A 23,725-nucleotide genomic window follows, 5' to 3' on the forward strand; every position below is an offset into this window, starting at 1 on the left:
TGTGTTCTGCCCCTGCCAAGATAACACACACACGCTGGCTAAAGGTACATCAGATAATGGCTGCATGGCTAACCCCCAGGGCTACCGCTGGGAAGGCCTGAGGAGGGACTCGGGCCAGGAGAGAAGACAAGGCAGTCTGCTGCTGGCTCCACAGCTGAGGCCTCTCCAGGGAGGGTCAGGCCACCAGAAAATTCACCTGTCTTTGCTGTGTGTGGGCCATGAGTGAACTCCTATCTAGGGCCCCCATGGGGTCCTTGGGACTCCAAGTAAACAGAGGCTTACAGGGCTCCCCGGAAGTCCCTACAGCTGCCTCAAAACCTCGGCACAGTCTGGGTGTTCTCCATGCCTCGTACAGTGTCAGGTAAGGCTGATGCCTCTTCTACCTGCTGGAGATAGAAGCCTGGGCTTTGAGCTGTGGTCAGGGATGGCATGACCCGAGGTAAGTGGTCCTCTCACCCCTGTTCCTGGCTTTCCTCACTAATGCGGGGCATGCATGGAGGCTTTGGGCCCCCACTTCAGTGGATCGAGGTGGAGAGAGGAGAAGGGAAGGGGAAAGGCTGCCAGCGGTGAATGAGGAGCGACGGTGAACGGCCCCTCCTCCTGCACACAGGAGGACCTGGAAGCTGCGACAAAGGAGGCAGCCTGCTCTGCCTCATGCCCCTGCTCTGGGCCCCTCACCCCTTCCTGTTGCTTCCCCTGTGTATGGCCTGCCCTTGTGGAGGGAGAGGCCTTGGGGAATGAGGGTGCTGGCTGCAGGAGGTGTAATGAAGCCTGGTGAAGGAACACTGGGTGGACTGAAGGAAAAAACAGTGTCCTGCTCTGAATGCCGAAGACAGCTGGTTCAGAGGAGCTGCCAGGCAGCGGTTCTACACAGATGATCTTCCTCCGTCACTGCCTGCCAGGGTCTACAGAGGACCCAGAAGTAAAACACATTTAGGACTCTGTCCAGAGACAACTGGGGTGGGCAACTGGAATCAGTGCTGGGGGGCAAAGGTCTGGGATCCCACACACCTTTTCCCCTTCGGGGGTTTCCTTTACAGCCATCGAGTTGGGCCCTGGTGGGACGTCACATCTTGCCGGCAGCAGTGGAACAGACAGATCCTCAAAGATGTTTCTTTGTATGTAGAGAGTGGGCAGATCATGTGCATCTTAGGGAGTTCAGGTAAGCCTGGGAAATATACATTAAATCTGAATTCTCAATGAGGGTTCAGAAAAGGCTTTGGTTTGAACACCATGTTGAAGATTGAAACTAATGACATGTCTGTGAATGGAACCTGGTACTAACATGAAATTAGAAGGATACTTGAAAAAGAATAAAGTCCTACCTAACATGTAAGTCATTCATATTTCAAAGTGTGTAAAGCACCCAGCACAGTGCTCAGTAAACACAATTTACCTGATTGGTACCCTGCCTAGAGACCGAAAGAGGAATTAAATCACACAAAGATGCCCAGTTAGCCACCATATTCATTAAAAAAAAATTCTGATGTATATACAGGCAAGAATAGAGAATAACATAAAGAATGTTCATATATTAACATCTGGCTTTATCAAATCTTAACATTATACCATATTTGCTTCAGATTCCTTTCCTTATTTTTAAAGTAATTAAATATTACAGATTCCAATGAAGCTATCTATGTACCCATTCCTCACCTCGTCCTTCTGGTCTTTCCTGGGATAGCTAGACTGAGTTTATCCGCTTGTGGGAGGGTGTAGCTGCCGTGGCTGGGGACGACGCCCTCTGAGGGCCACAGCTATGAACTGGCAGCAGTTGGGGGATGGGTGTGCTGGCTGGGAGGAGGGGGTCTGTGTGGTACATCACAGGGTCTGCTACACTAGGTTATCCACACATTTTAACGTTGAAAGATCCTGACAAATTGGCTTCAGAGGAGCCTTTTGATTGAGTTCTTGCCTGCAAATTGCTGACATTTACTGGCACTCTCTGCCTGCATGCCTTCCTGTGATAGAGATAGGCAATGTAAATCTGTGACGAAAGGTAAGCATGGTCACCCTTTTTTGACTTGGGGAGTTAAATCCATAGCCACAACAAGTGAACTGGGTGGTAGTGGTACTGTTAAGATTAAATGAAAAGGAATTCACAGAGTAAAACTATTACACTTTCCTGAGATTTGCTGTCAGTTCCTATTTCCAAGTTTTAAGCATTTCTTACTATAGGCATATACCAGAATATCCAGGGTCATTCTAATTTTCCTTTTGATAATTATAATATACTTCTTTAAAAAGAAAAAAGGCTGAGTTATCCTTTCATAATTGGTTACTTTCTGCCTTCCTCGTGTAGGATAAAAAAGGGTGGTGTGTAGCACACAACAAGGAGTTGAACCCTCCTTCTCAGAAGTGTGTCCCACAGGCCAACGTCATGCTTCATAGGTGGGGGGTCTTGATCTGGAGTCTCATGGGCTGGTTTCTGATGATATCTAGTCATGGTCTGATGACAACGTTTATGCTTTTACACTGAACATGCTGCTGGTCCTCAGATCGCACTTGGTTAGCAGGGCTCTAGGCAGTGTCCCTGACCCTCAGGAACCACTCACTCAACAACCCCAGGGGCCCACAGAAGGAAATCCAGATGTTCTAGATCCCAACATTTCCTAGAGCTCTTGTTTTCCTTTCATTTTGATTCTGTATTTTCTTTTTCAAGCCAAAATAGCTTTAAAAGCAAATAAATAGCCAGCCAAAGCCCCTCCAGTCTGGACCCGAACGAGAGAAATGGTCTGTCCCTCTCATTCAGGGCTCCAGGTGGAAAGCCACGTTTCTGTCGTGAGTTTGACTCACAAGCTAAAGAGAGAACAAGTCAGGGCTGGACCGAGGGTCTCCCGAGGTCTTGAGAGGTCCTGCAGAGCCTCACGGAGGGACTCGTCTGGGGCCTTCTCTTCTTGCTCCCAGGCTCGGGGAAAACCACGCTGCTGGACGCCATGTCCGGGAGGCTGCGGCGCGCGGGGACCTTCCTCGGGGAGGTGTATGTGAACGGCCGGCCGCTGCGCACCGAGCAGTTCCAGGACTGCTTCTCCTACGTCCTGCAGGTGGGCGCGTCCCCAGCCCCCCGCCCGCCGCAGCCGGGGGCTCGGGCCACGCTGACTGACGCCTGCCTCTCCCGCAGAGCGATACTCTGCTGAGCAGCCTCACGGTGCGCGAGACGCTGCGCTACACGGCGCTGCTGGCCATCCGCGGCGGCTCCGCGGGCTTCTTCCAGAAGAAGGTGGGTACCGCCTACCCTCAGCGCGGGCCTCGGAGTAAGGCCAGGGTCCTGCCCCAGGGGCCACCCCGCAGTGGCTTCGCACCCGCTCTCCTTCCACTTGCCTGTTGCGTCCAGGCCCGCGCTTCCAGTTTGGCAGCCACTAGTCACACGTGGCTTTGGCACTTGAAACGTGACTAGTCCTAAGCGAGAAGTGCCATGAGTGTAAAAGACACACTTGGTCTGAAAAAACGGAATGTGAAGTACCTTATTAATACTTTAAAAAATATTGGTAATAGGCTGAAACGATTACACTTTGGCTGTATTGGGTTAATTGAATTACTAAAATTAATTACACGTCTTTCTTTTTACTTTCTAAAATGTGGTTACTAAAATATTTAAATTCTATATGTGACCTGCATAATATTTCTATTGGATGGCGCTGTTCTAGGAGCTCTGAAAAGATATGATTATTTTCCTCACTGCACTTCACCCTGCAGTCCTGTTGGGATTTTTCTCAGCACTTTTTGGAGTTTCTTGAATGTGCCTCATCCAAACTGGACTAGGTTAATGAAGGAAGGAACTATTGAATTGTCAAGTCTTTCTAGGTTCCAATCTGTTTCTTTAAATGTACCCAGTTTGGATGTAGCTGCAAGTAAACCCACAGGGACCTGACCTGACAAGACTGTCTAATTTCTATTTGAGAGTCCTGCACAATGCTGGAGTATTGCTTTCACTCCAGAAGATCCTCAGCAAGGGGCCCAGCCCTCAAGAAGGACCATCAGCCTCACCTACCCCTCTTTCTTCCCTGTTGGTTACCTTCAAGTGCTCAGAAGGTTTGCAAGGTTCTTGCCATTCTACCAGGTTATACTCTGAGCTCTCTTATCTGGCTGGCACAGTCAACCCTTATTCACACACAAGATCTCATTTCATTCTGATATCAGCTCTGTGAGGGAGGCATTATCTCCTGACACCCAAGGATATTAAGATCAGACAGCTGGGAATGGCAGAGCTGGAACATGAACGCAGGACTTCCAGCTCCATTATGCCTCTCTGGGGTCCTGGGGTCTCTTGAGTCCTATTGTGACTTGAGAAGATGGAGGTCAGAGTCCAGCCCATGGTGAGGCACAGGCATGTTCACACGATTCAGTAGCCCTGACAGTGAGTGACAGGAGAGCTCCTCTGTAGGCTTTCTCTCACTTGCTTTATTATTTCTGTCTCTAAAATGGCCAGGAGATCTTATTGGTATTTGGGGTAGGAGAAATTAAGTCATAAACAGATTCTTCTGAGTTACTTATGTCACATATCCCACTGAGATAATCTAAGAAATCCACTGAGCCCTTTCCCCCAGAAATGCACATATCTGCATAAATATTCAGAAAATTCATGGGTGCCTTGGAATTGACTGATGGCAAATTCATCCCCCTGGTGAATGGTCCCTCTCCCTGGCACTAGCACTCTCTCTATGTCCTGCAAAAAGTTCTCCCTGCTTGAGAGTGCTTCCTGAGCAATTCTAGTCCGCTGGGTACAAAAGTAATTTTGTGAGAAGGAAGTGCTGGTGATAACAAAGGGCAGAACACAGCTGATCTGCTTTTGTGCTCTGAGGAACCTGAACATAAGGCCATGGTTGATGTGGGCAGTCTGCGTCTGCTGGGCTGTTGGCTAAACCTTGTGTTTTGTGGACCACCTGAGAGAGGCTAGATAGTTCTACTTTCAGTCCAGCAAAACTATTTGCTAATGGTGGAGCCTTGGGCAGGCTATGGAGGATGTTTTCTCCTCTATAATAATCAGAATAATAATGCATCTCTTCTGGAACTGATGTGAGGGATAAATCAGTTTTGTGAATACACATAGCATAGAGAAGGTTAGTGATTCCAGTGGGTCTCAATGATCCCAGTGCTCCAAGACTGAATTCCATTCCTAACAGTGTTTGCAAAACATGGGAGAGGCTTCCGGACAGAGCAATAGAGCATGAGACATCTGAACAGATTAAGTAAATGTCTTCTTTATCCATCCCTTCTGAGCCAGGAGGGGCAAGCTTTACCCCTTTGCTGTTGCAGAGCGGATGAAAGGGATGCTCAGGAAATCTGCCTTCGCTGTTGAGCACATAAACCTAGCTACGTTAAGTGCAGTTCAGATCCAGGATCCTTCTACTCTGATGGCAAGAAGAGACCCTTCTTTTTTTCCAGAACTCATACTGGTTTATTGCAATTTTAACCACCTCACCATATTCCTTTGTGTCTATTTCAGATATGTCCCTTCTTTTGGTTCAAAACTTCACCTATGCTGTTGATCCCATCCTGTTTCCTCTGGAACTTTGTTCCATAAATCTTTTTTCCATCCCCTCTTTTACTCCAGTCTAGTTTTTTATTTTCTAATGCAGCGTTTTGTTTCTTTTTTCATTTAAAAAGTACCACACTCTCATTAGAGGTGTATGGGAACAAAATTCATTACTGTATTTGTAAGTATTCTCAGTTTCTTTCTATCTGCTTTCCCTAGAGCCTTATGCAGATAGGGGTGGTCAGTAAGGGGTGCGCTGGAAATAGAGATTTTTGAAGGAGTCTCTGGAGAGGAAATATACTGAGGAAGGAAAGAGAGAGGGAGGAAAAAGGCCACAAATCTCCATCAGGGAGTCAGTAAAGAATTTTTTTAGTTGTTGTGGGGGAACTGAGAAGGAAGGATAGGGAGAGGGCTTCAGGGAGCTGCAGAATATAAGAAAAGTAGATTGAGGAGAATGGGGGAGAGGAAATTATAAGAAGTGTGGTTGTAGGTTATAAACTGGGCTCCCTTTAAAGTCCTTAAAGACATTCCAATGAAGATTGGCATTATTTTAATTCCTTTTTATAGCTGGAGAATGGGGGAGAGGAAATTATAAGAAGTGTGGTTGTAGGTTATAAACTGGGCTCCCTTTAAAGTCCTTAAAGACATTCCAATGAAGATTGGCATTATTTTAATTCCTTTTTATAGCTGGACCATATGGGACACTAGGACTTATTTAGGTTTATAAAGCCAGGTTTAGTTCAAATCAAATTGGATTTTTTTTACATAAAAAACATTTGTTATAATAAAGTTTCAAAAACCAAACATGAAAAAAGAGGTATGTGGTAACTATGCCTTTGGGGGACTTTCCTGGATGGGCTGGACTGACTGCAGCATCTTAAATAGAGGAGTCCAGTGAAATCTTTGTGGTTTCCTGGAAAATTTCCCTGAAGCAAGAATAACCAGTTTTTATTGCTCTAAAAATGTGAAAAAAAATTATTATTTATTTTAATGTGATACATGTATTATATGTGATTTAAACCAAACTGTGTTTTATTGTAATAGGCAAGCTTTCCCCACGGGGTGGTGAGTCTGAAAGTGGCCCAAGTGTGCAAAGGAAGTATGTTGCCTCTCCTATGCCAAAATCTGCCCATGAATTGGAACAGCAGCCTGGCAGTGACCAGCCTCCCTGGGCTTTTGTGTCTCCTGCAGGTGGACACCGTCATGGCTGAGTTGAGTCTCAGCCACGTGGCTGATAGATTAATTGGAAACTACAACTTTGGGGGAATTTCCAATGGCGAGCGGCGCCGGGTCTCCATTGCAGCCCAGCTTCTCCAGGATCCCAGTAAGTGGGACCCAGAACTGCTCTTAGCTGCTGCCTGGGCATCTTCTGTACATCTGCAGATGCTGTTGGCCGTTTCTTCAGTTTCCATCTGGACACGGGTTTGTGTGGAATTGAAGTCATTGAGGTTTTTCAAACTAGAGACTCGCTTTCTTTGGAAATACTATGCTGTTTCTGATGTTCTTCCATCATTCAAGTACAAAACAGCTCTTGGATTGGAAGCACCACATTTGTGTTTCAATGTTCAATTGCCGTTTTCCATGAATATTGGAGCCCTGCCCTATCCATCCTCACTTCTTCCTAGAGCAGTACCACCATGTCTGCTATCGAAAGCCAATGACTTTTGGTGTGACTGAGGTATTTATGAAATGGCAGGAATGAAAGTAGGACTTTGAGAGACACACTCAAAAGTCTGTATATCAGAGGGAGGGGCTGTCAAGATGGGTGTCCATCACCTGTTTCCTGTGCCTGGTTTGGTCATTGTCCCCACCACCTGGGGAAATCTCACCAGCTATATGTACCTTGGGGAGGACATATTCACCCTGGAGTAGACAAAGACTGCCTGCTTTTCACTAGAGGCAAATAAGAGAGATGTTCTTTTGAGCCCTTGTGACTTTTGGGTAGAAATAATCTACAGTTAAAACCTCTAAAGAACCCAGACACCTGCTTGCCTTGGACCTTGTTCCATGGGTCAGAGTTTTTTGCAGTGCAAAGACTCTATTAGTGTTGGGAAGTGCTAGACATAAAATAAGGCTATGTCTTTTTAACCAGTTTCCTCTCAGTCTTTTAAAAACAACCTGGTGCCAGACTGGCAGCCCTTGTTCCCTGTCAGGGTCCCGGGATGGAGCTCAAACAGTCCATAGGACAATGTGAGAAGCCTAGTCTGGTTGCTGCCTTGTCCCTTCGAGAATTAAGGCTGAAATGCTCCAGAGCTGGGAGCTGGGCTTTCCCGGGTCAGGTTCTTTCTCCTGGGCTCGGCTGAAAGCCAGTTTACATGCAGGTACTTCTCACTGTGCACTGTTTGAATGGGGTCAGACAGCTCAATAAAGAACTGTTCAAAATTCTAAGTTTAGAGCACAGAGTCTGGGCTTGGCAGTAACTCAGAATTCTGACTCTTTGTGCCGGCAGAGGTCATGCTGTTTGATGAGCCAACCACAGGCCTGGACTGCATGACTGCAAATCAGATTGTCCTCCTCCTAGCAGAGCTGGCTCGCAGGGAGCGCATTGTGATCCTCACCATCCACCAGCCCCGCTCTGAGCTCTTCCAGGTGAGGGGAACGTCTTTCCTCTGGCTCAGCTTATCAAAAGTGGTTACATGTGTGTGTTGACTGGGGATCACAGGGTAGAGATTAGTATTTGCCGACCACAGAAGCTGGAGTCAATAGCTCCTGATGTGGGAAGGACACCTACCATGTACCAAAACCCTTCTATACACTAGCTTATTTAGTTCACGCAACAACCCTATGCAGCGGGTATTAGCATTTTTACTTTACAGAGAAGAGTGAGATTTAGCAATGATACAAAATTGAGCCAATATCACACAGTTAGTAAAAAAGCTGGAATTGGCATTTGTGGTCCAGTTGGCTTCAAAGGCTGTGTTTTTCTACTAAATCACATTGATTCCCTTCCAAAAAATCTTTATCCTCCCAGGATTTTTTGCTTTTTATAGATGAGAATCTGAGATTTAAAAAATAATCTGGTATGAGGTCACTCAGTGGCATGGCAGGGACTCAAACCCAGGTCCACTGACCAGGTCCAGCAGTTCTCCTCCACCCCACATGTAGCAGGGTGTAGGCTGGCATGCAGCACCATTCATAACAGGCCGAATAGAACAGATGAGTGTCTCCAGTGGACATAGGAAGCATATGGCTGCATGGCCAAGATCATCATGCAGAACTGACTGCTTGGAGACTTATTTTCCATAAGGATATGGTGATCTGATTACATACTAACATCGTCTATTGTCCAATCAGCTCTTTGACAAAATTGCCATTCTGAGTTGCGGAGAGCTGATTTTCTGTGGGACACCAGTGGAAATGCTTGATTTCTTCAGTGGCTGCGGTTATCTTTGTCCTGAACACTCAAATCCTTTTGACTTTTATAGTAAGTTTTTCTTTCACATTCCCCATCGTGAATGATTTTAAACTTCATCATCTCACATGTCTACCTGGATGACACCAGCACTACTGAGCTTATTCTTGCTTTTGGTGTTTTTGCTCTTTAAGGAGTTAATTTGGCTGGGTGAATTAACTGCCATGGATGACCTGTCAGAATGATATGGTGCATTATCTACTTTGTCAGAAAAAAATTAGCTGAACTTCTAAATTCTCCCAGACAGCCCTAGAGGGATCCTCATGGACTTGCTGGTAGCTTTGTTCTGATTTTATAGGTGGGCATTAGCAACAGGTATATTCTGATGGGATGAGGTATTATGGCTAGTACTCCTAAGCAAGTGATGAAATATATATTATTAGCTATTGTGTGTGTGTGCATTTGAGAACACATGGGTCAATTTTTATGGGAATAATTTTTAGTGGACCTGACATCGGTGGATACCCAAAACAAAGAACGGGAAATAGAAACCTTCAGGAGAGTCCAGGTGATTGAATCTGCCTACAAAGCATCGGCGATTTATCACAAAACACTGGAGAATATTGAAAGAACAAAACACCTGAAAACATTACCAATGCTTCCTTTCAAAACCAAAGATTCTCCTGGTGCTCTCTCTAAACTGGGTGTTCTCTTGAGGTAAGAGCCTCACCCCTCTGTAGGCAGTCAGACATTCACCTCTAAAAGAAAGAGAATTAAAATGGGGTTGTTTGGCTTTCAGGAAAGTGACGAGAAACTTAATGAGAAATAAGCTGGCAGTGATTATGCGTCTGGTTCAGAATCTTGTCATGGGTTTGTTCCTCATTTTCTACCTTCTACAAGTCCAGAATGATGTGCTCAAGGGTGCCATCCAGGACCGCGTGGGTCTCCTGTACCAGTTTGTGGGTGCCACCCCGTACACAGGCATGCTCAACGCCGTGACTCTGTGTAAGTACCTGTACCCAGGAGGTGTGCACCGGGGGGCTGGGGAGGGCAATTCCTCCCTCCCTCAGTATCTCCCCTCTCCTGCTTGCACTTTGCAAGACTCCACTCTTCTATGGGTAGTCCTCTGAGCTCACCCTCTCTCTCTCTCCAGGTTCTCTCTCTGGGGAGAGTAACTATTGAGTTTCCTCCACTCTCATGTGAGTTATTTTACCAGGTGGATTCTCTCTGAGGGCCTCTCTAAGGATCCAGGAAAATGTGAAGCTCTCAGGTGCTGGTGGGGCAGGCTTTGGGAAGGGTGTTTTTCAGCAGAGCATTCCTGGTATCCTGTCTTGGCCATTAGGATGTGCAGCCCATGGGGGCCCAGCTACCTGCCAACTTTGCACTTGTACATTCTTTCTGGAGCTGTTTTAGGACAGCCAGCACCTAATTTTCAAACTCAGTGGGAATCCAGAAGTGGTACCTAGTTGCCTGTTCCAAGAACCTGCACAAAGGACAGGGTGCCTCATCTCACTCCTTTGTGTCCCTTTTGCATGCATGTTCTTGTATTGGTGATACCACTCCTCCCACATTAGAGATAAAGAACCAAATTATGACAACTTTTGCAATCATACTGTAATTCAGGTAGAGTGTAGATTACTGGGGTGGGGTTATTCATAGTTTTATGGATGGCAGGTCCTCTCTTTCCACAAAGAGGGAGCCCCAGATATTTCTCACCTTCCAGCCCAGGGGGACCTCAAGCTCATCTTGCGCTAGCCCTCCTTCCCTGAGCTGTATAGTGTGACCCAGCATTCTAAAACCTGCCTTCCATGCCCAGTTCCTGTGCTGCGAGCTGTCAGCGACCAGGAGAGCCAGGACGGCCTGTATCAGAAGTGGCAGATGCTTCTGGCCTACATGCTGCACATCCTCCCCTTCAGCATCATTGCCACCGTGGTTTTCAGCAGTGTGTGTTACTGGTAAGGGGTGTTCAGAGGGTTCAGTGCTCAGGCTAGGCCTCCCGTGCAGTCCCGGATGGCCAGTGGGACCTGCGGAGGGAGAGCTCCAGGATGAACAACTCCCTGCTCTCTACTCTGGAGGGTTTGTCTTTGCCCATCAACATCCAGTACAATGTCCTGTCCTTCAGGACAAATAAAAGAACCCAACCGTGGGCCACATGGGACCTAAGAGCAGACCAACAGGACTGCTTATACCAGGAAAGTACGTGTTCCACATCTGCTGCAGGGCCTGGCCAGAGAAGATGGCTCTGAAATAGATGCAACCAGGTGTGGAGGAAGTGGGCTACTGGTCCCCAGCAGCTACAAGTGGCTCCCAGGCTGCTGGAAGCTGGAGTAGCAACCCCACCTGAGGTTTCACTGACTGACCTGGGACATCACAGTTGGGCTGGGGTGAGGGTGGCTATGGGAAGAGGGCCCTGGGTATCCTGGATGCTGTTAGGGCTTGATTGAAGGCATACAGACCATTCTTTTTGTTTCTTAGAACTTTAAAAGATACAAATCTGAAAATGCATACAGTTATTTGCATGATTTGCTGTCACAATTTGAGATGTATCTCCCTAATCTGTAGCTTCCCCCTAAGAAAAGATGGGGGGAATTAGCTGGCATTCTAGTGCTGTAAAGGGGCCCAGCCTGGCATCCCAAGATGGAACTTCAGGCAGCTTGAGACACTGTCTTTCTTCAGGACATTGGGCTTGTGTGTAAGTGCTCCTAACCATGGCCATTATAAGGACCCATGACACACTATATGAATAATTATTATGGATTAAGTGATGCATAAATAAAAGGTAAATGAAAGTCTACTTAGTTTGAGCTCCAAGATGAAGACTTGGAAGGCCGTGGTGCAGGCTCTTAGAAGTTAGCACCAGTCTGGAAAGAGACAGAGGCAAAACTGCTTGTCCCCAGTCAGCAGGAGGGCAGACTCTCTCGCCTGAGGGCGACGGCAGGGGCCATGTGGCCCTCCTCACTGGCCCAGATGAAGCCTCCCTATTCTGGGACACTCAGGAACAGGTGGGATCTCCGATCTGTGACGTGAACTGCAAACCTGCCTAGTTCAAGCGAAATGACCCAGGAGCAAATTTAAAAACCTGGTATTTTTGAGTAAAACAGTTTGGCTAAAAATTGAAGGCCTTGCTCATTTAGAATCTTGCTACTCAATGTGGCCCACAGACCACGGTGATAGTGTTACTTCTGGAGCCTGTTGAACTTAAAGAAAAGAATCTCAGGCCCAGCCCTACTGAGCTGGATTCTGTGATTAACACAATCCCCTACATGATTCACATGTACTTTAAAATTTATGAGGCACTGATTTTGAAGACCACATAGTATAGGGAAAACTTCCCATGAGAAAAGGTTCTGTGAGATCTGAGAAAATAGGGCAGTTTTAAACTAGGCTCCATGTAAGCATGCAGGTCATGACTATTTTTGTTAAGAAGTCAGACACAAAAGTACAGAGTCATTTCCAGTGGCAGCACACGTTAGCAAAAAAATGTGGCAAATGCTTGTAAAATGACAGAAATATTTGCTGAATGCCTCATAAGGGACAGTGCTAGGTGTGACAGCAGATTTGAGGAGGAGTACACTGAAGGCACTGCCGTCAAACTTACCATTCTAAAATTTAAACATATCTGAAAGCCATAGTGTTTTTGTAACTCTTTTAGCAGCACATTCTGACCTGAACTCACTTAGTGACAAAATCTGATCTAAACTAACATGAGGTTCTTTGTACTTTTCCCACACCAATACTCCTGTTTAGCAGAAATGTTAATGTGCTTGATTATGGGTGGAGTCCCAGATCCCACTGCGGAGCAGGTGTGGCCCATGCAGTGCACAACCTTTCCGGAATCTGTAACTGCCACATTCCAAACACATCTGGCCCTAGAGCACTTCAGACTGTGGACATAAATTTCCAGATGACTTTAATTCAACAAAGTATAAGACTAGTATTATAAAGAAGCACAAACCCTATACTGAGGAATATAGTAATAACAGCTAACACATTTTGAGCACTTTATTTCAGGCACTAAGAGCTTTAAATATATCACTCAAGTAATCTTTGCAATCATTCTATAAAAGTGGTACTACTAAAATTATTCTTGTTTGGAGATGAGCAAAGTGAGGTACAGATGGGATAAGTATTTTCCTCATCTCACATCCATTATCACAGTTAATTACAAAGGAGACCAAGAGTCTATTTGCTTGGCAGGGAGAGGACTTTTGGGGGCTTTATGGAAGAACTTGAGAGGTGAGCAACATTCAGAAGATGGAAAAGAGAGCAAGAGCATTCCAAGGGAAAAAAGAACAGGACCATAGGTTCAGAAGCAAAAACACGTAAGAGCTTTCCAGAGAAAAGGTTCAGGTGCGTGTACTGTGGGGAATGAAGGTTTGGAAGGAGTAGAGGAAAAATAGGGCCTGACAGCCTTGGAGCCCCAGAGGGGAGGTGCTGAATGCCAGGCCAAGGGGCTGAAGTTGATTTGATAATGGGACATAGGAGAGGACTTTGAACCAGGGAGTGACCCATCTGTATTGGACTCTGGAGGGTGAACTGGCATCACATTGGCAATAGACTGAAGTTAGGGCAGAGTTGCTGGGCAGCCCAGTGAGGAGCATTGGCAACAACAATCTGTGGGAAAGCCAGAGGCCATAATGAAGAGAGTAGTGATGGCAGCAGAAAGGAACTGCTCTGAGATGCTGGGGAAGTAGAGCTGAGTGGGCTCTAAAATTGAATGGATTTTTTGGGGGTAAAGAATGTCATGGATGATGCCTGAGTTTTCACCCTGAGGGAATGGGAAGTAACAGTGCCCTTATCAAGATTGCTGGGAAAGAGAATGGACTTGGTTTTGAACATGTTGTGTCTAGGATGCTACAGAACACCCACATGGAGATGTCAATCTGAGGTTTGGGTTGAAGTAGAAAAATAAAAGAAAGGAGAGTAAGAGTAAAGACCTGAGAATGGATTCTGTAGGAGAGAGAATCAGAAGGGAAGGAAGCTGTCGGAGTATAAGAATTTTTTAAGGGGCACATTCACAAAGTGGGAAGAGGAAAGTGACAAGAGATCCAGTGATAAGAGGCAGAGGGGCAGAAACAGCAGGATAGGGGCCGCGTCAGAGAAGCCCGGGAAGGAGAGGTGCGGTCAACCCATGCAGTATCACAGAGGTCAAGGAGGCGAGGTATAACATTGGAGATCACTGGCAATCTTCCAAAAAAGAGCTTTAGTAGACTGGTCGGGGTGCAAGTCTGGTTTATAAGGGTATAAGGAGTGAGCTGGAAGAAGCAGAAGCTGTTTGAGAAGCTTGGCAGTGTAGGGTAGGATGAAGAGGGAGCAGTTGCTTAAATGGTTATCAAGGAAGGTATGGGTGTTTTAGGATCTGGCAAATGAAGAAAAAACATTAGATTGAGAGTAGACAGAACTATAGCAAAATTGTATAATTCACAAATCAACTTTGCAGAGTAGACCACAGTAGGGATAGGGGAATCAGGATAACATGGGATCAAGGATGCAAGTAGACAGGATCAATCTTGGCAAAGACAGGGAAAAAGAGGGGTGGGGAGAACATGCAAGACCTGGAAGATGAAAAGTAGGGAAAATAAAGATAGTGAGAAATTCATAAAATGGGAGGTGAATCCATTTGATGAGCATGGGGTAGAGTTTGAAATTAGGGAGGGGGTAATTTAAAGTGGAGGTTTATATTAACCTTGATGGGACATGCCATTGGAACTCAATAAGCAATGAGAAAAAACCAGGGATCTTGATGTCAGCTGAGGCCAAGTGGTAGAGGGGATCCAATGAGCATAGTGATATGCCTTGTTCAACACCCCTTCAGTTGCTTAAGTGAGAGCAGGGCTCTCTAGGTGTAGGGATTGGTAAGGCAAAGAATAGCAGAAGGGGGCAAGGATCTGAGGCAGTGAGGGCTTTGGGGAAATGGGAGACAGAGGGAGGCCATGATCAGACAGGGAATTTTTAGAATCTGAGTCTTGGAAGAAGAGTTTTGAGTAACATTTAAGTGCAAGACAGGGTGAGTGATCAATATTAGGTGGATGGAACCACTGGAATTGATCAGATTATCTAATTAAGAAGCATTGATGTTGATGGTTCACCAAGAAGGTTAAAGATCTTGAGGGCTATAATGTTGGATAGGAGTGCACTGACTGACCCTGGTTCAGATGCTGTAAAATCATCAAAGGTGACAGAAAGTCTTAAAGTCACAGAGGATTGCATTGGGGAAGAGAATTAATAGTATAAGCAAACTTCATGATTTGTGTAAAAGGAAATGCAGATGGTCTTGAAAAGGGTACGGAGGGATGGATATAAGACATGCAATCTCCTTTTCCTTTACAAATGGGAAGAAAGAGCAGCCATGTGTAATGGTTGCTGAGGACATGCTATCATCAGGGAAATGTTATTTGGTGAAAGGAATAGAAGGAAGGGTTCAGGGGCATAGCTACAGGGTAGTTTGTTTACAAGAATATGAAGGTCAAATCAATGCAAGGGGTTGGGAGAATAATAATAAAATAGAAGAATAGAATGGAGGAGACCTGGGGGGGGGGTGCTGATTTGATGGAGGATGCAAGCATCATGCTGGCAATAATCACACATAACAGGGTTCAGGGAAGGAGGGGCTGAGAGGCAGGTTGGGGGAGCCCTTAGCATTAGGGCAGTAGGCTAGCTAGTGCAGGGGCAGGGCTGGATAGGCAGAACGTGGTTATTTATGGAGAAGCCTAGAGGGTTCAACAACCCTACTTATTGCAGTTAGCTGTGACCACTGTCTCAATGTTAATATTTTCCTGAGAGCTGAAGGAGCTGTAAAAGAGGAAAGGTGGCTCACACTGACTTGGAGCCAAAAGAAACAATTTGGGGTAATAAATGGTCTCAAATGTTGACTGTGTTCCAAAAAGTCCTTCCAAAAAGTCCTTGCAAACTCCTTCCACCTGCTGACCCCCATGGACTTATTCATAGAAGGCAAGTGGGGCCATTTTCATAAATGATAACCCTTGGAGAAGAAACTAAAGACCTTATGTTTTTCTAGGACTCTGGGCTTATACCCTGAGGTTGCCAGATTTGGATATTTCTCTGCTGCTCTCTTGGCCCCCCACTTAATTGGTGAATTCCTAACTCTTGTGCTCCTCGGTATGATCCAAAACCCAAATGTAGTCAACAGTATAGTGGCTCTTCTCTGCATTGCTGGACTGCTTGTGGGATCTGGATTTGTAAGGTAAAATACAATGACTCAAGGATTTAGTTTACTATGATTTGTTGTTATTGATCACCTTAATAATGATTCTTGTAAGGAATTCCAGAGAAGAGCTATGTTTTACTGATTAAAGGTATCGCTTTGTAGTCTCGAGTATTTTTAGTGCTTGCTAGTCATTATTGCTTAGACCTTGAACTGTTCACCATTTGTTCAATAAAATATCTTTACACTGAGAACCAGGCAATGACAAATTAGGCATATTATCAATATGATTCACATGTGATAAGTAAGTCATAACAAGAGGAAGAAAACCAATCCATCCTCCAAAAAAAAAAAACAACTCACAGATATTACAAGCTAAATAGCATGGATTTAGTACATTTCTGCCCTGATACTGAGTCTCTATTCCAGTTCTCAGTTCTGAGTTACTTTTAGGAAGTAAAAATAGATAAGAAAAGAGCCTGCAGGATAAAAGAATGCTCAAGAAAATATCAGGACTAGAAGGACAGTCACCAAATGTTAACAGTAATTATCTTTGGGTGATATTTAATTCTTTCTTTATATTTTCCTATATTTTGTGAATTTTCAATAATGGACAATCATCATTGTATAGCCAAGAAAAATATGTATATATACACATACATACATACATTTTTTAAAAGTAGTAGCAGGAAGGTTGGGAAATTTTAGAAGGATGGAAGTGGTCCTAGGCACATAGGTGATGAGAGTGGGATCTAGTAAGTCATCTATGGGTCTCAAAGGAAGAGTGAAGTGGCTCTCTTTTTTGACTTAAAAATAAAATAACAAAAAAGCTACTGAGCATCTTTTATATTTAATTATATTTACATGTTTAATTATTTAACTCTCAGAGCAATCCAGGTAAGAAAACTAAGTTCAGACATGACTTTGCTCCAGTCACATCATTGTGAAGATTCTCCCAGGATGCACTGGCTCCCTGGAGAGAGGAATGACTCTGGAGTCAGAGACTTCTTCTGCCACTTGGCTGCCACATGACCATGGGCAAGTCACTTTTTTATCTAAATCAGTATTGCCATTTATAAAATGGAGATAATGATCTTGGCCCCACCTACCTCAGGAGATCAGGAAGAGCAAATAAGATAACGTGAAAGCATTTCACAAGCTGTAGTGAGTTATATAAAGGTGAGACAGTATAAAGCGAAGAAAGCTAGGTTTTGATCGGTCAAGAAGGATTTTTTACAATGACACCTTTAGATCGTATTAGTCTATGTTGCTTAAGTGAAAAATACACAAATCAAATCACCCCAGGGGTATGGAATCAGCCAGCAAGTAACTGACCCAACCTTGGTCAGTCATCTCCTTTTTTGTATTTGATTCATTAAGTATTCCAATCAATCTGGCACTATTTCATGTATTTGGTTTGCAGGAAAAGGGGATTCAGTGTTCTAAAAGAAGAGGCAATGGCTAAATATTGACAAATGCCCTTGGGCTCTTTGCAAAATCTCAATATCCCAAAGCTTCACCTGGGTTCCACTCCCATCACTGATTTGAAATTCCACTCTTGAAGGCCATATCAACTTCCTAGTCATTAAGTTTATATTTTTCTTTCAAGTCATCATCTCTCCTGACTGACTGACTGCAACACTTGCATATTTGGCTGCCTCCTCCTTTAAACACAAATTGAATAGCTTTGTTGTTCTTTCTGCTTACAAAATAGTGCAAGTTCTTTGGGAGAAAAGTGCACACATTGCAGAAATGTGTAATGAAGTAAAAGTTACCTGAAGTATCACAACCCAGGGGTAAATTTTGTTGTGTACCTTGCTAGACTTTTAAATGATCTTTAACAGAAGTGAGATTATATTGTTGTGGAGTATGCATGCTGATTTCCCATTTAACAATATAATGTGGACAGTTCCATGTCAGTAAATTTAGATCTATGATTCCTCCGTTTCGGAAGTACTCCAGTGACTTCCCCAACATAGCCTGGTTCTTCTGTTTTCACTGACTGTTTGCTGCCCTATGCCAGCTGCGGAAAGCCAGCCTATCCTTCCTTCGGCTAGACGGCTGGCTCTGAAAGCCTCCTTTGTTTTCTGAGAGGCCATCATGTGCTTCTCCTGTTGCAGTCTACCTTTAAAGACTATCAACCTCTTGGGGGCAGCAGCTGTGTTTCCTTCATCCTTAGGGTTCTCAGTGGCTGGCCCAAGGCCTTGACCCAATTAAGTTTACAAAAAACATTTATTGAATTAAGTGAGTAAATAAATGACTATTCTCTTCCTGGACTGCCTACACACTGGATCAGTCACCAACTCAGTTTTCTTCTCTGATGTCAAACCGCAAATGCATGTGGACCTTTTACTCTGTGGTGCATTGCAAAATGAAAGCACACGGTTCCTACCTTAAGGGGGTAACAATGTGGCCAGGTGGGCAGCTTCTCTTGTGGCCACCATCCTATTCCAGATCTTTATCATATCATACTTAACTACTGCTGTCGTGTGCTCCTTTCTTTTGATTTTCCTAATCTGCCCTTATTCTGGTCCATTCTACTTGCTGGTGCCACATTAATTTTCTTAAAACACTGATTTCAGCATGATCTTTCTCATGGTCCTTCAATGTCAACCTACTGCATGGTCCTGAAACAGCTGGTTCCCAGACCAAACTCACTTCCCACTGCTTCTACTTCAAATCCTCTGCTCAAGCCTTTCTGGTTCATTCAGTTCCATATGCAGCCCTTGACATGCCTGTGCTCATACCATTCTGTATTCCTAACATGTCCTTCCTCTTCCCCTGCTTCCTCCCAAGGTTCCTATCTACTCTTTCCAATTAGCAGCCTCTCAATGTGGCTAATTCAGTTTTGTGCCCTAGAAAACTGCCAATTAGTGAATGTCATGGAGTTTGAGGATCCTTGGGAATAACTGAAACCATCAGTACTAAATACAAGAATGTCATGGACATGTGGTATTGGTTTTTTACACTTCCTTGACACAAATCACTCAACACTGTGTATTTTTATAGTCTTAAGAGTATATACTCTATGTCTCCAACCACATCGTGAACTCTTTAGGGGGAGGATACTTCTTTTGAATTCCTCCAGCACCTAAAACTTCTGCCTTGCAAATAGAGACAATTTAGTACATATTTGTTGATTGATAGAAGCTATATTGTGGACCAAGAAAGCCCCAAGATCAGCATACAGTTTCTCTTGAGGTAGACTGAAGCAGAGACATAATTCATTTTCACAATGAATGTCTGCTTGCTCTCTCCATCCTTTTCCCCTTATAGTTCTCAATTCATATACTAACACTTTCAAATATGTTTAAGCATAAATATTTTCCTCTAATGTAATGTTAGGTGTGTGTGTGTGTGTGTGTGTGTGTATATGTGTGTGTGTGTGTTTTATGTTTATACCAGCGGTGTTTATAAAAAAAATTAGACATCATCAGGGGATTATTAAATTGAGGTATCGATTATAGTGGGCCACTGAGCTATACTTAAAAATGATGGAGTGCTATGCTTACTGACTTGAAGGACATCTGAGACACATGTTTGGCTGAAAAAAAGCAGGTTATGAAAGAACATAAAGAGTTTAATTCCGTTTATGTAAAATTTTATAAACACATACATACATGTTACCTATATATCACCAAAATGTTAACTGTAGTTATTTTTGAGCAGTGGTATTTCTTTAACCTTCTCGATATTGTTTGAAGATTTTTATAGTGAGCATAATCTTTGTAATAAGAGATGAAAAACTATATTCATCTTGGGAAACATAAAGGTTGCCTTTCTTTTCATTTAGTAGGATATTCCCAGAGCCTACTGAATTTCGTCTCTTCTTTTCTTTTTCTTAAGAAACACAGAAGATATGCCCATTCCTTTAAAAATCTTAAGTTATTTTACATTCCAAAAATATTGCTGTGAGATTCTTGTAGTCAATGAGTTCTATGGACAGAATTTCACTTGTGGTAAGTATTCTATTTTGGAATATTATTTTTACATATTACTCTGAGAAAAAAATTCCCTGAGGGAAATATGTTGTTTAAATAAAAGCTGTGTCTTTTAATAAAAAGATTTAAAACCTTGATTTGAAATAAAGGGTAACATTTCTTTCATTTTTAAAATAAAAGAAAATAAGTGGTCAAGTCTGTCACCTGTCAAAGGCTAATAGCTTAGGGCCACTCTGATGTTTTTAGAAAATGACAGACCTAATGTATACCTAGGTAAACTCTAGTATATCCTGGATAGAATCAGTTTCTATACCCACTGAGTAGAAAACACTGAAGCTGGTTGCAGTGGCCAAAATGTACATAGTATATAGCTGAGTAAAGCCATTTTTGGCAAAAGTCTGTTTCCCAAGCCCATGAGAGGGCAGTGGGAGCATAACAAGGGCGTTCTGGCCAATGGAAATCCCAGGCCACTCTGAGAAGACAACTAAAGAACAGGGTAGAGTTTAGAAGTTATTTTAAATAGTCTTAGGTGATAGCATCAGTAACTTTAGGACATTCATTGGTAAGTGATCATAACTGATTATGATTTTTATTATACTATGGTGATGAATATGTACCCAAAATGAAAACAAATACATTTCCATCTTCAGATGAAGCCAAGACCCAGAACACTTACTGTTGCTTCATCTAATAATGAGTTCTGGCTGTCTAAAATGGCCTAGCTTAGAGAAAGACATAGATACTTAATGAAGAAGGGTACTTAGCAGGGAGCTAAGCATTTAGTGGGTATGCATTAAATACTTGATTAAATTGCCTGGGAAGGAACATATCTGACATTGTCAATCTTTTCCCTGGCAGGCAGCTCAAATGGTTCTGTGACAACTAATCCAATGTGCGCCTTCACTCAAGGAATTCAGTTCATTGAGAAAAACTTCCCGGGTGCAACCTCCAGATTCACAACAAACTTTCTGTTTTTATATGCATTTACGCCAAGTCTTATCATCCTAGGGATAGCTGTTTTTAAAATTAGGGATCATCTCATTAGCAGATAGTAAAGAACATTGTTATGAAATAGAACTTAAGTGCCTAGATGTGCATGACTGCTTTGAATGTCTGAAATAAGAATGTCTGTGTTTCTTGACAGAAGATCTTAAGTTTTTTAACCATTAAGACTCCATTTGTGCCCACTGGATCCATGCAGGCCTTGAACACTATTCCAACTTGTAGGGACATGTTGTTTTGAAAATTGTGACTGAGGTGTTCCAATAATGTGAATAATAATAATTCATAAAGGTATGGGAGACAAACAAGTGTGACTTTTCATTTTCTTTGTTCTAGACATAGAAAAACAGGTCAGTGAAAAATATTATGCTTACATTTGATAAAGGATTTGGTAAAAAGAAAACATCTGAATGATTACTGACTGTAAGTAACAGAAAAGAGAGTTGTGGGTTTGACTGAAGCAAAGCATCATACTGGAGTGGGTAAGAATGCTATCAATATCTTTTAAAAACCCACACTTATGTGCACATATCCATGAGAGGTTAGAGGTAGCTGATCAAGTGGAGAGGATATAGGACAGACCTTAGATGATGAACAACACTGATCTGGAGCATCCAATGAGTTCAGTGAGTGTTTGAATGAAAAACTGCAGGAATGGGCTGAACTGGGAACACAGCACACCAGACAAAACTCTGGTTATGTGTTTAGAGATTTGTTGGCTACTTTTCACTTTTTGCAGAGTTTACTAATAAAATTAAAAGTACATACTGCTAGATAAAGTGTATGGAGTGAAAAATGACATCTTTAACATTAGAGAACAGCTGTTATTTTAAGTCCCTACAGAAAAGATGCTCAGCTGCCATAACATGTACACTGAGAAGAAGAGGTTACACACCAGGAATTCATGTCCTTGAACCGTAAAGATAAAGAATACTGATAAATACAGACATCTATATTACATATTTTTAGTGATGAAATGAGATGAAATCTTTCTGATCTATTTTCAAGTAATTCATATACAACTCTGAAATGAAACTGTCGCAATGTTACCATGGTAACTTTGAGTGAGAATATCTTAGAGAGTACATGAACTTGTTCAGTTACTGTGACCTAACTTGTAAAGAATGATAAATTATAGCATTTGAAATGTCTCACATTATAGTAGGAAAGATCATTTCATTAAGGAAACCACAGTAAAATTCTATTTCTTAGAACAGTATTTAAGGATCTGGAGACATTGGTAAATTACCAGAATAGTACTGTCAATTTTTATAAAAGGTCTTTGACACTGATGATTATGGTATAATAGTTACATAATGCCTTACAGATTATATATGTCACATCAGTTATAGACAATTCTGAAGATGATAATCTATTAAAGTAGTTCAAAGAGAGTCCCACAGGAACCTCTTTTGAAATCACTGATTTCAACTTACTAAAGATATGGGTGTACAATATAAGTAGAAACATTTTCTACTATTCATATGTAGATGAATTTCATTCTAGCTCAGAAACATTTGGAAAATTGACACAGCACGTGACTTCAAGCTATTAAATGTTAGTGATACCATCTTAAAAAAACACAATGACTTTCAACATGTGACAGTTTATGTCTAAGTCAAAAATGGACAGTGATGTACAAAATAACCAAATGATATAATAAAACTTCTTATTACTATTGTGGAATAGCCTGTTTCTTCCCCAAAATGGGCAGCGATGTGTAAAAAAAATCAAATTATATACTAAAAATGTCTATTACTATTGTGGAATAGGCTATTTCTTCCCACCACATCAGTGATATTTCTGAGCTCATAATGCTCACAATTATTTTAAAGACAGTTCTTTCTCCACAGTTAGGTTGCCTGTCTGCTCCTAAGACATGAAAACATGCTGAAAACCCCATTGTCAAGAGTGTTGGAATTACAAACACTGCAGCTAGTTTAGGAAGTCGCATTTCATTGCAATAATCAGGTAGTTTGCCATACACTTAGATATCACTCATTCCTCTTAGTGTTCTTGGGGTTAAGTGTGCTTATTTGAAGCTAGGTACATGGCATATTATAGTTGACATATATTGTAGGAGAAATAGAAGACACAGAATAAATGATGTTCCTGGTAAATGAGAGCAATTATGCTTACTCCAAATTGAACCTGGCTAGCAGGTACACAAATCTACAAGATTAACAAGGCTTGCTATTCCCCCTTGGAAATGATCTTGGTTATTACCAATTCATGAAGTTTTGGCTTACTTATTCATAGAATGTCTCCTTAAATTTGCCTGTTCTTCAAAAAGTTATGCTCCAAATAGTAGGTGAGAATCACCAGAAAAACTGATTAAAAATACAGATTACTGAGCCCCATTCCAGACCCACTGATTCAGGATCTCTGGGTGTGGGACTCAGGAATGTGCACGTTAAATAAGTACCACAGGTGCTCGGGATGCCCCACTGTTACTGAAACCATGAAAGCTGAGAAAATAAACCCATTCCAGCTTTCTGCCAGACACAGCAGAGAACTCCTTAAAGAAGGAATGTGTCCAGTATGAGCACAGAACATTATAACTGTTACTAAATGCTCTTCTTTCATATATTCCTGAAAACAGATGCAGAAACTGAGTATCCTGTACTTACTTATACATGTTAGGGGAAGACAGTAGAGATTCTTTTAACTTTTTAAAGAATATTACATGTAATTACACAATCTTCCCCCCTTTTTAAAGATATAAAACTATCCAGGGAGTTGCACTAATACAAGACCTTCCACTTTTCCTTTAACAAATCACACATCTT

At 42.8% G+C, this 23,725-nt stretch overlaps 1 protein-coding gene across 3 annotated transcripts; it reads left to right on the top strand.

Annotated features, from left to right (window-relative positions):
* The first annotated feature begins 58 nt into the window (after positions 1-58).
* Positions 59-23,713, top strand: ABCG5 (ATP binding cassette subfamily G member 5). Of its 3 annotated transcripts, none has more exons than XM_017640944.3 (13): positions 64-361; positions 1,041-1,162; positions 2,908-3,044; positions 3,122-3,220; positions 6,668-6,800; positions 7,926-8,065; positions 8,771-8,900; positions 9,332-9,545; positions 9,628-9,833; positions 10,645-10,783; positions 15,847-16,032; positions 19,840-19,952; positions 20,793-23,713. In XM_017640944.3, the coding sequence occupies exons 1-13, from the start codon at positions 219-221 to the stop codon at positions 20,984-20,986; spliced, it is 1,956 nt and encodes a 651-aa protein (XP_017496433.2). In that variant the 5' UTR covers positions 64-218; the 3' UTR covers positions 20,987-23,713. The 3 variants fall into 3 exon arrangements, with proteins under 3 accessions (XP_036846702.1, XP_017496433.2, XP_017496434.1); XM_017640945.3 differs by having other exon boundaries at positions 336-439; positions 20,793-23,681; XM_036990807.2 differs by lacking the exons at positions 19,840-19,952; positions 20,793-23,713 and adding an exon at positions 16,881-19,833 and having other exon boundaries at positions 59-361.
* The last annotated feature ends 12 nt before the right edge of the window (positions 23,714-23,725 follow it).

Source organism: Manis javanica, chromosome 1, assembly GCF_040802235.1.
Source record: "Manis javanica isolate MJ-LG chromosome 1, MJ_LKY, whole genome shotgun sequence".
In the NCBI taxonomy this organism is placed as follows: Eukaryota; Metazoa; Chordata; class Mammalia; order Pholidota; family Manidae; genus Manis; species Manis javanica.

Bases quoted from the DNA above. Each gene is read 5' to 3' on its own strand.
- ABCG5 (XM_017640944.3), top strand. From the start codon at position 219: ATGAGTGAACTCCTATCTAGGGCCCCCATGGGGTCCTTGGGACTCCAA. The intron at 3,045-3,121 runs GTGGGCGCGTCC...CCTCTCCCGCAG, and splicing joins GCTTCTCCTACGTCCTGCAG to AGCGATACTCTGCTGAGCAG. The intron at 9,834-10,644 runs GTAAGTACCTGT...TTCCATGCCCAG, and splicing joins GCTCAACGCCGTGACTCTGT to TTCCTGTGCTGCGAGCTGTC.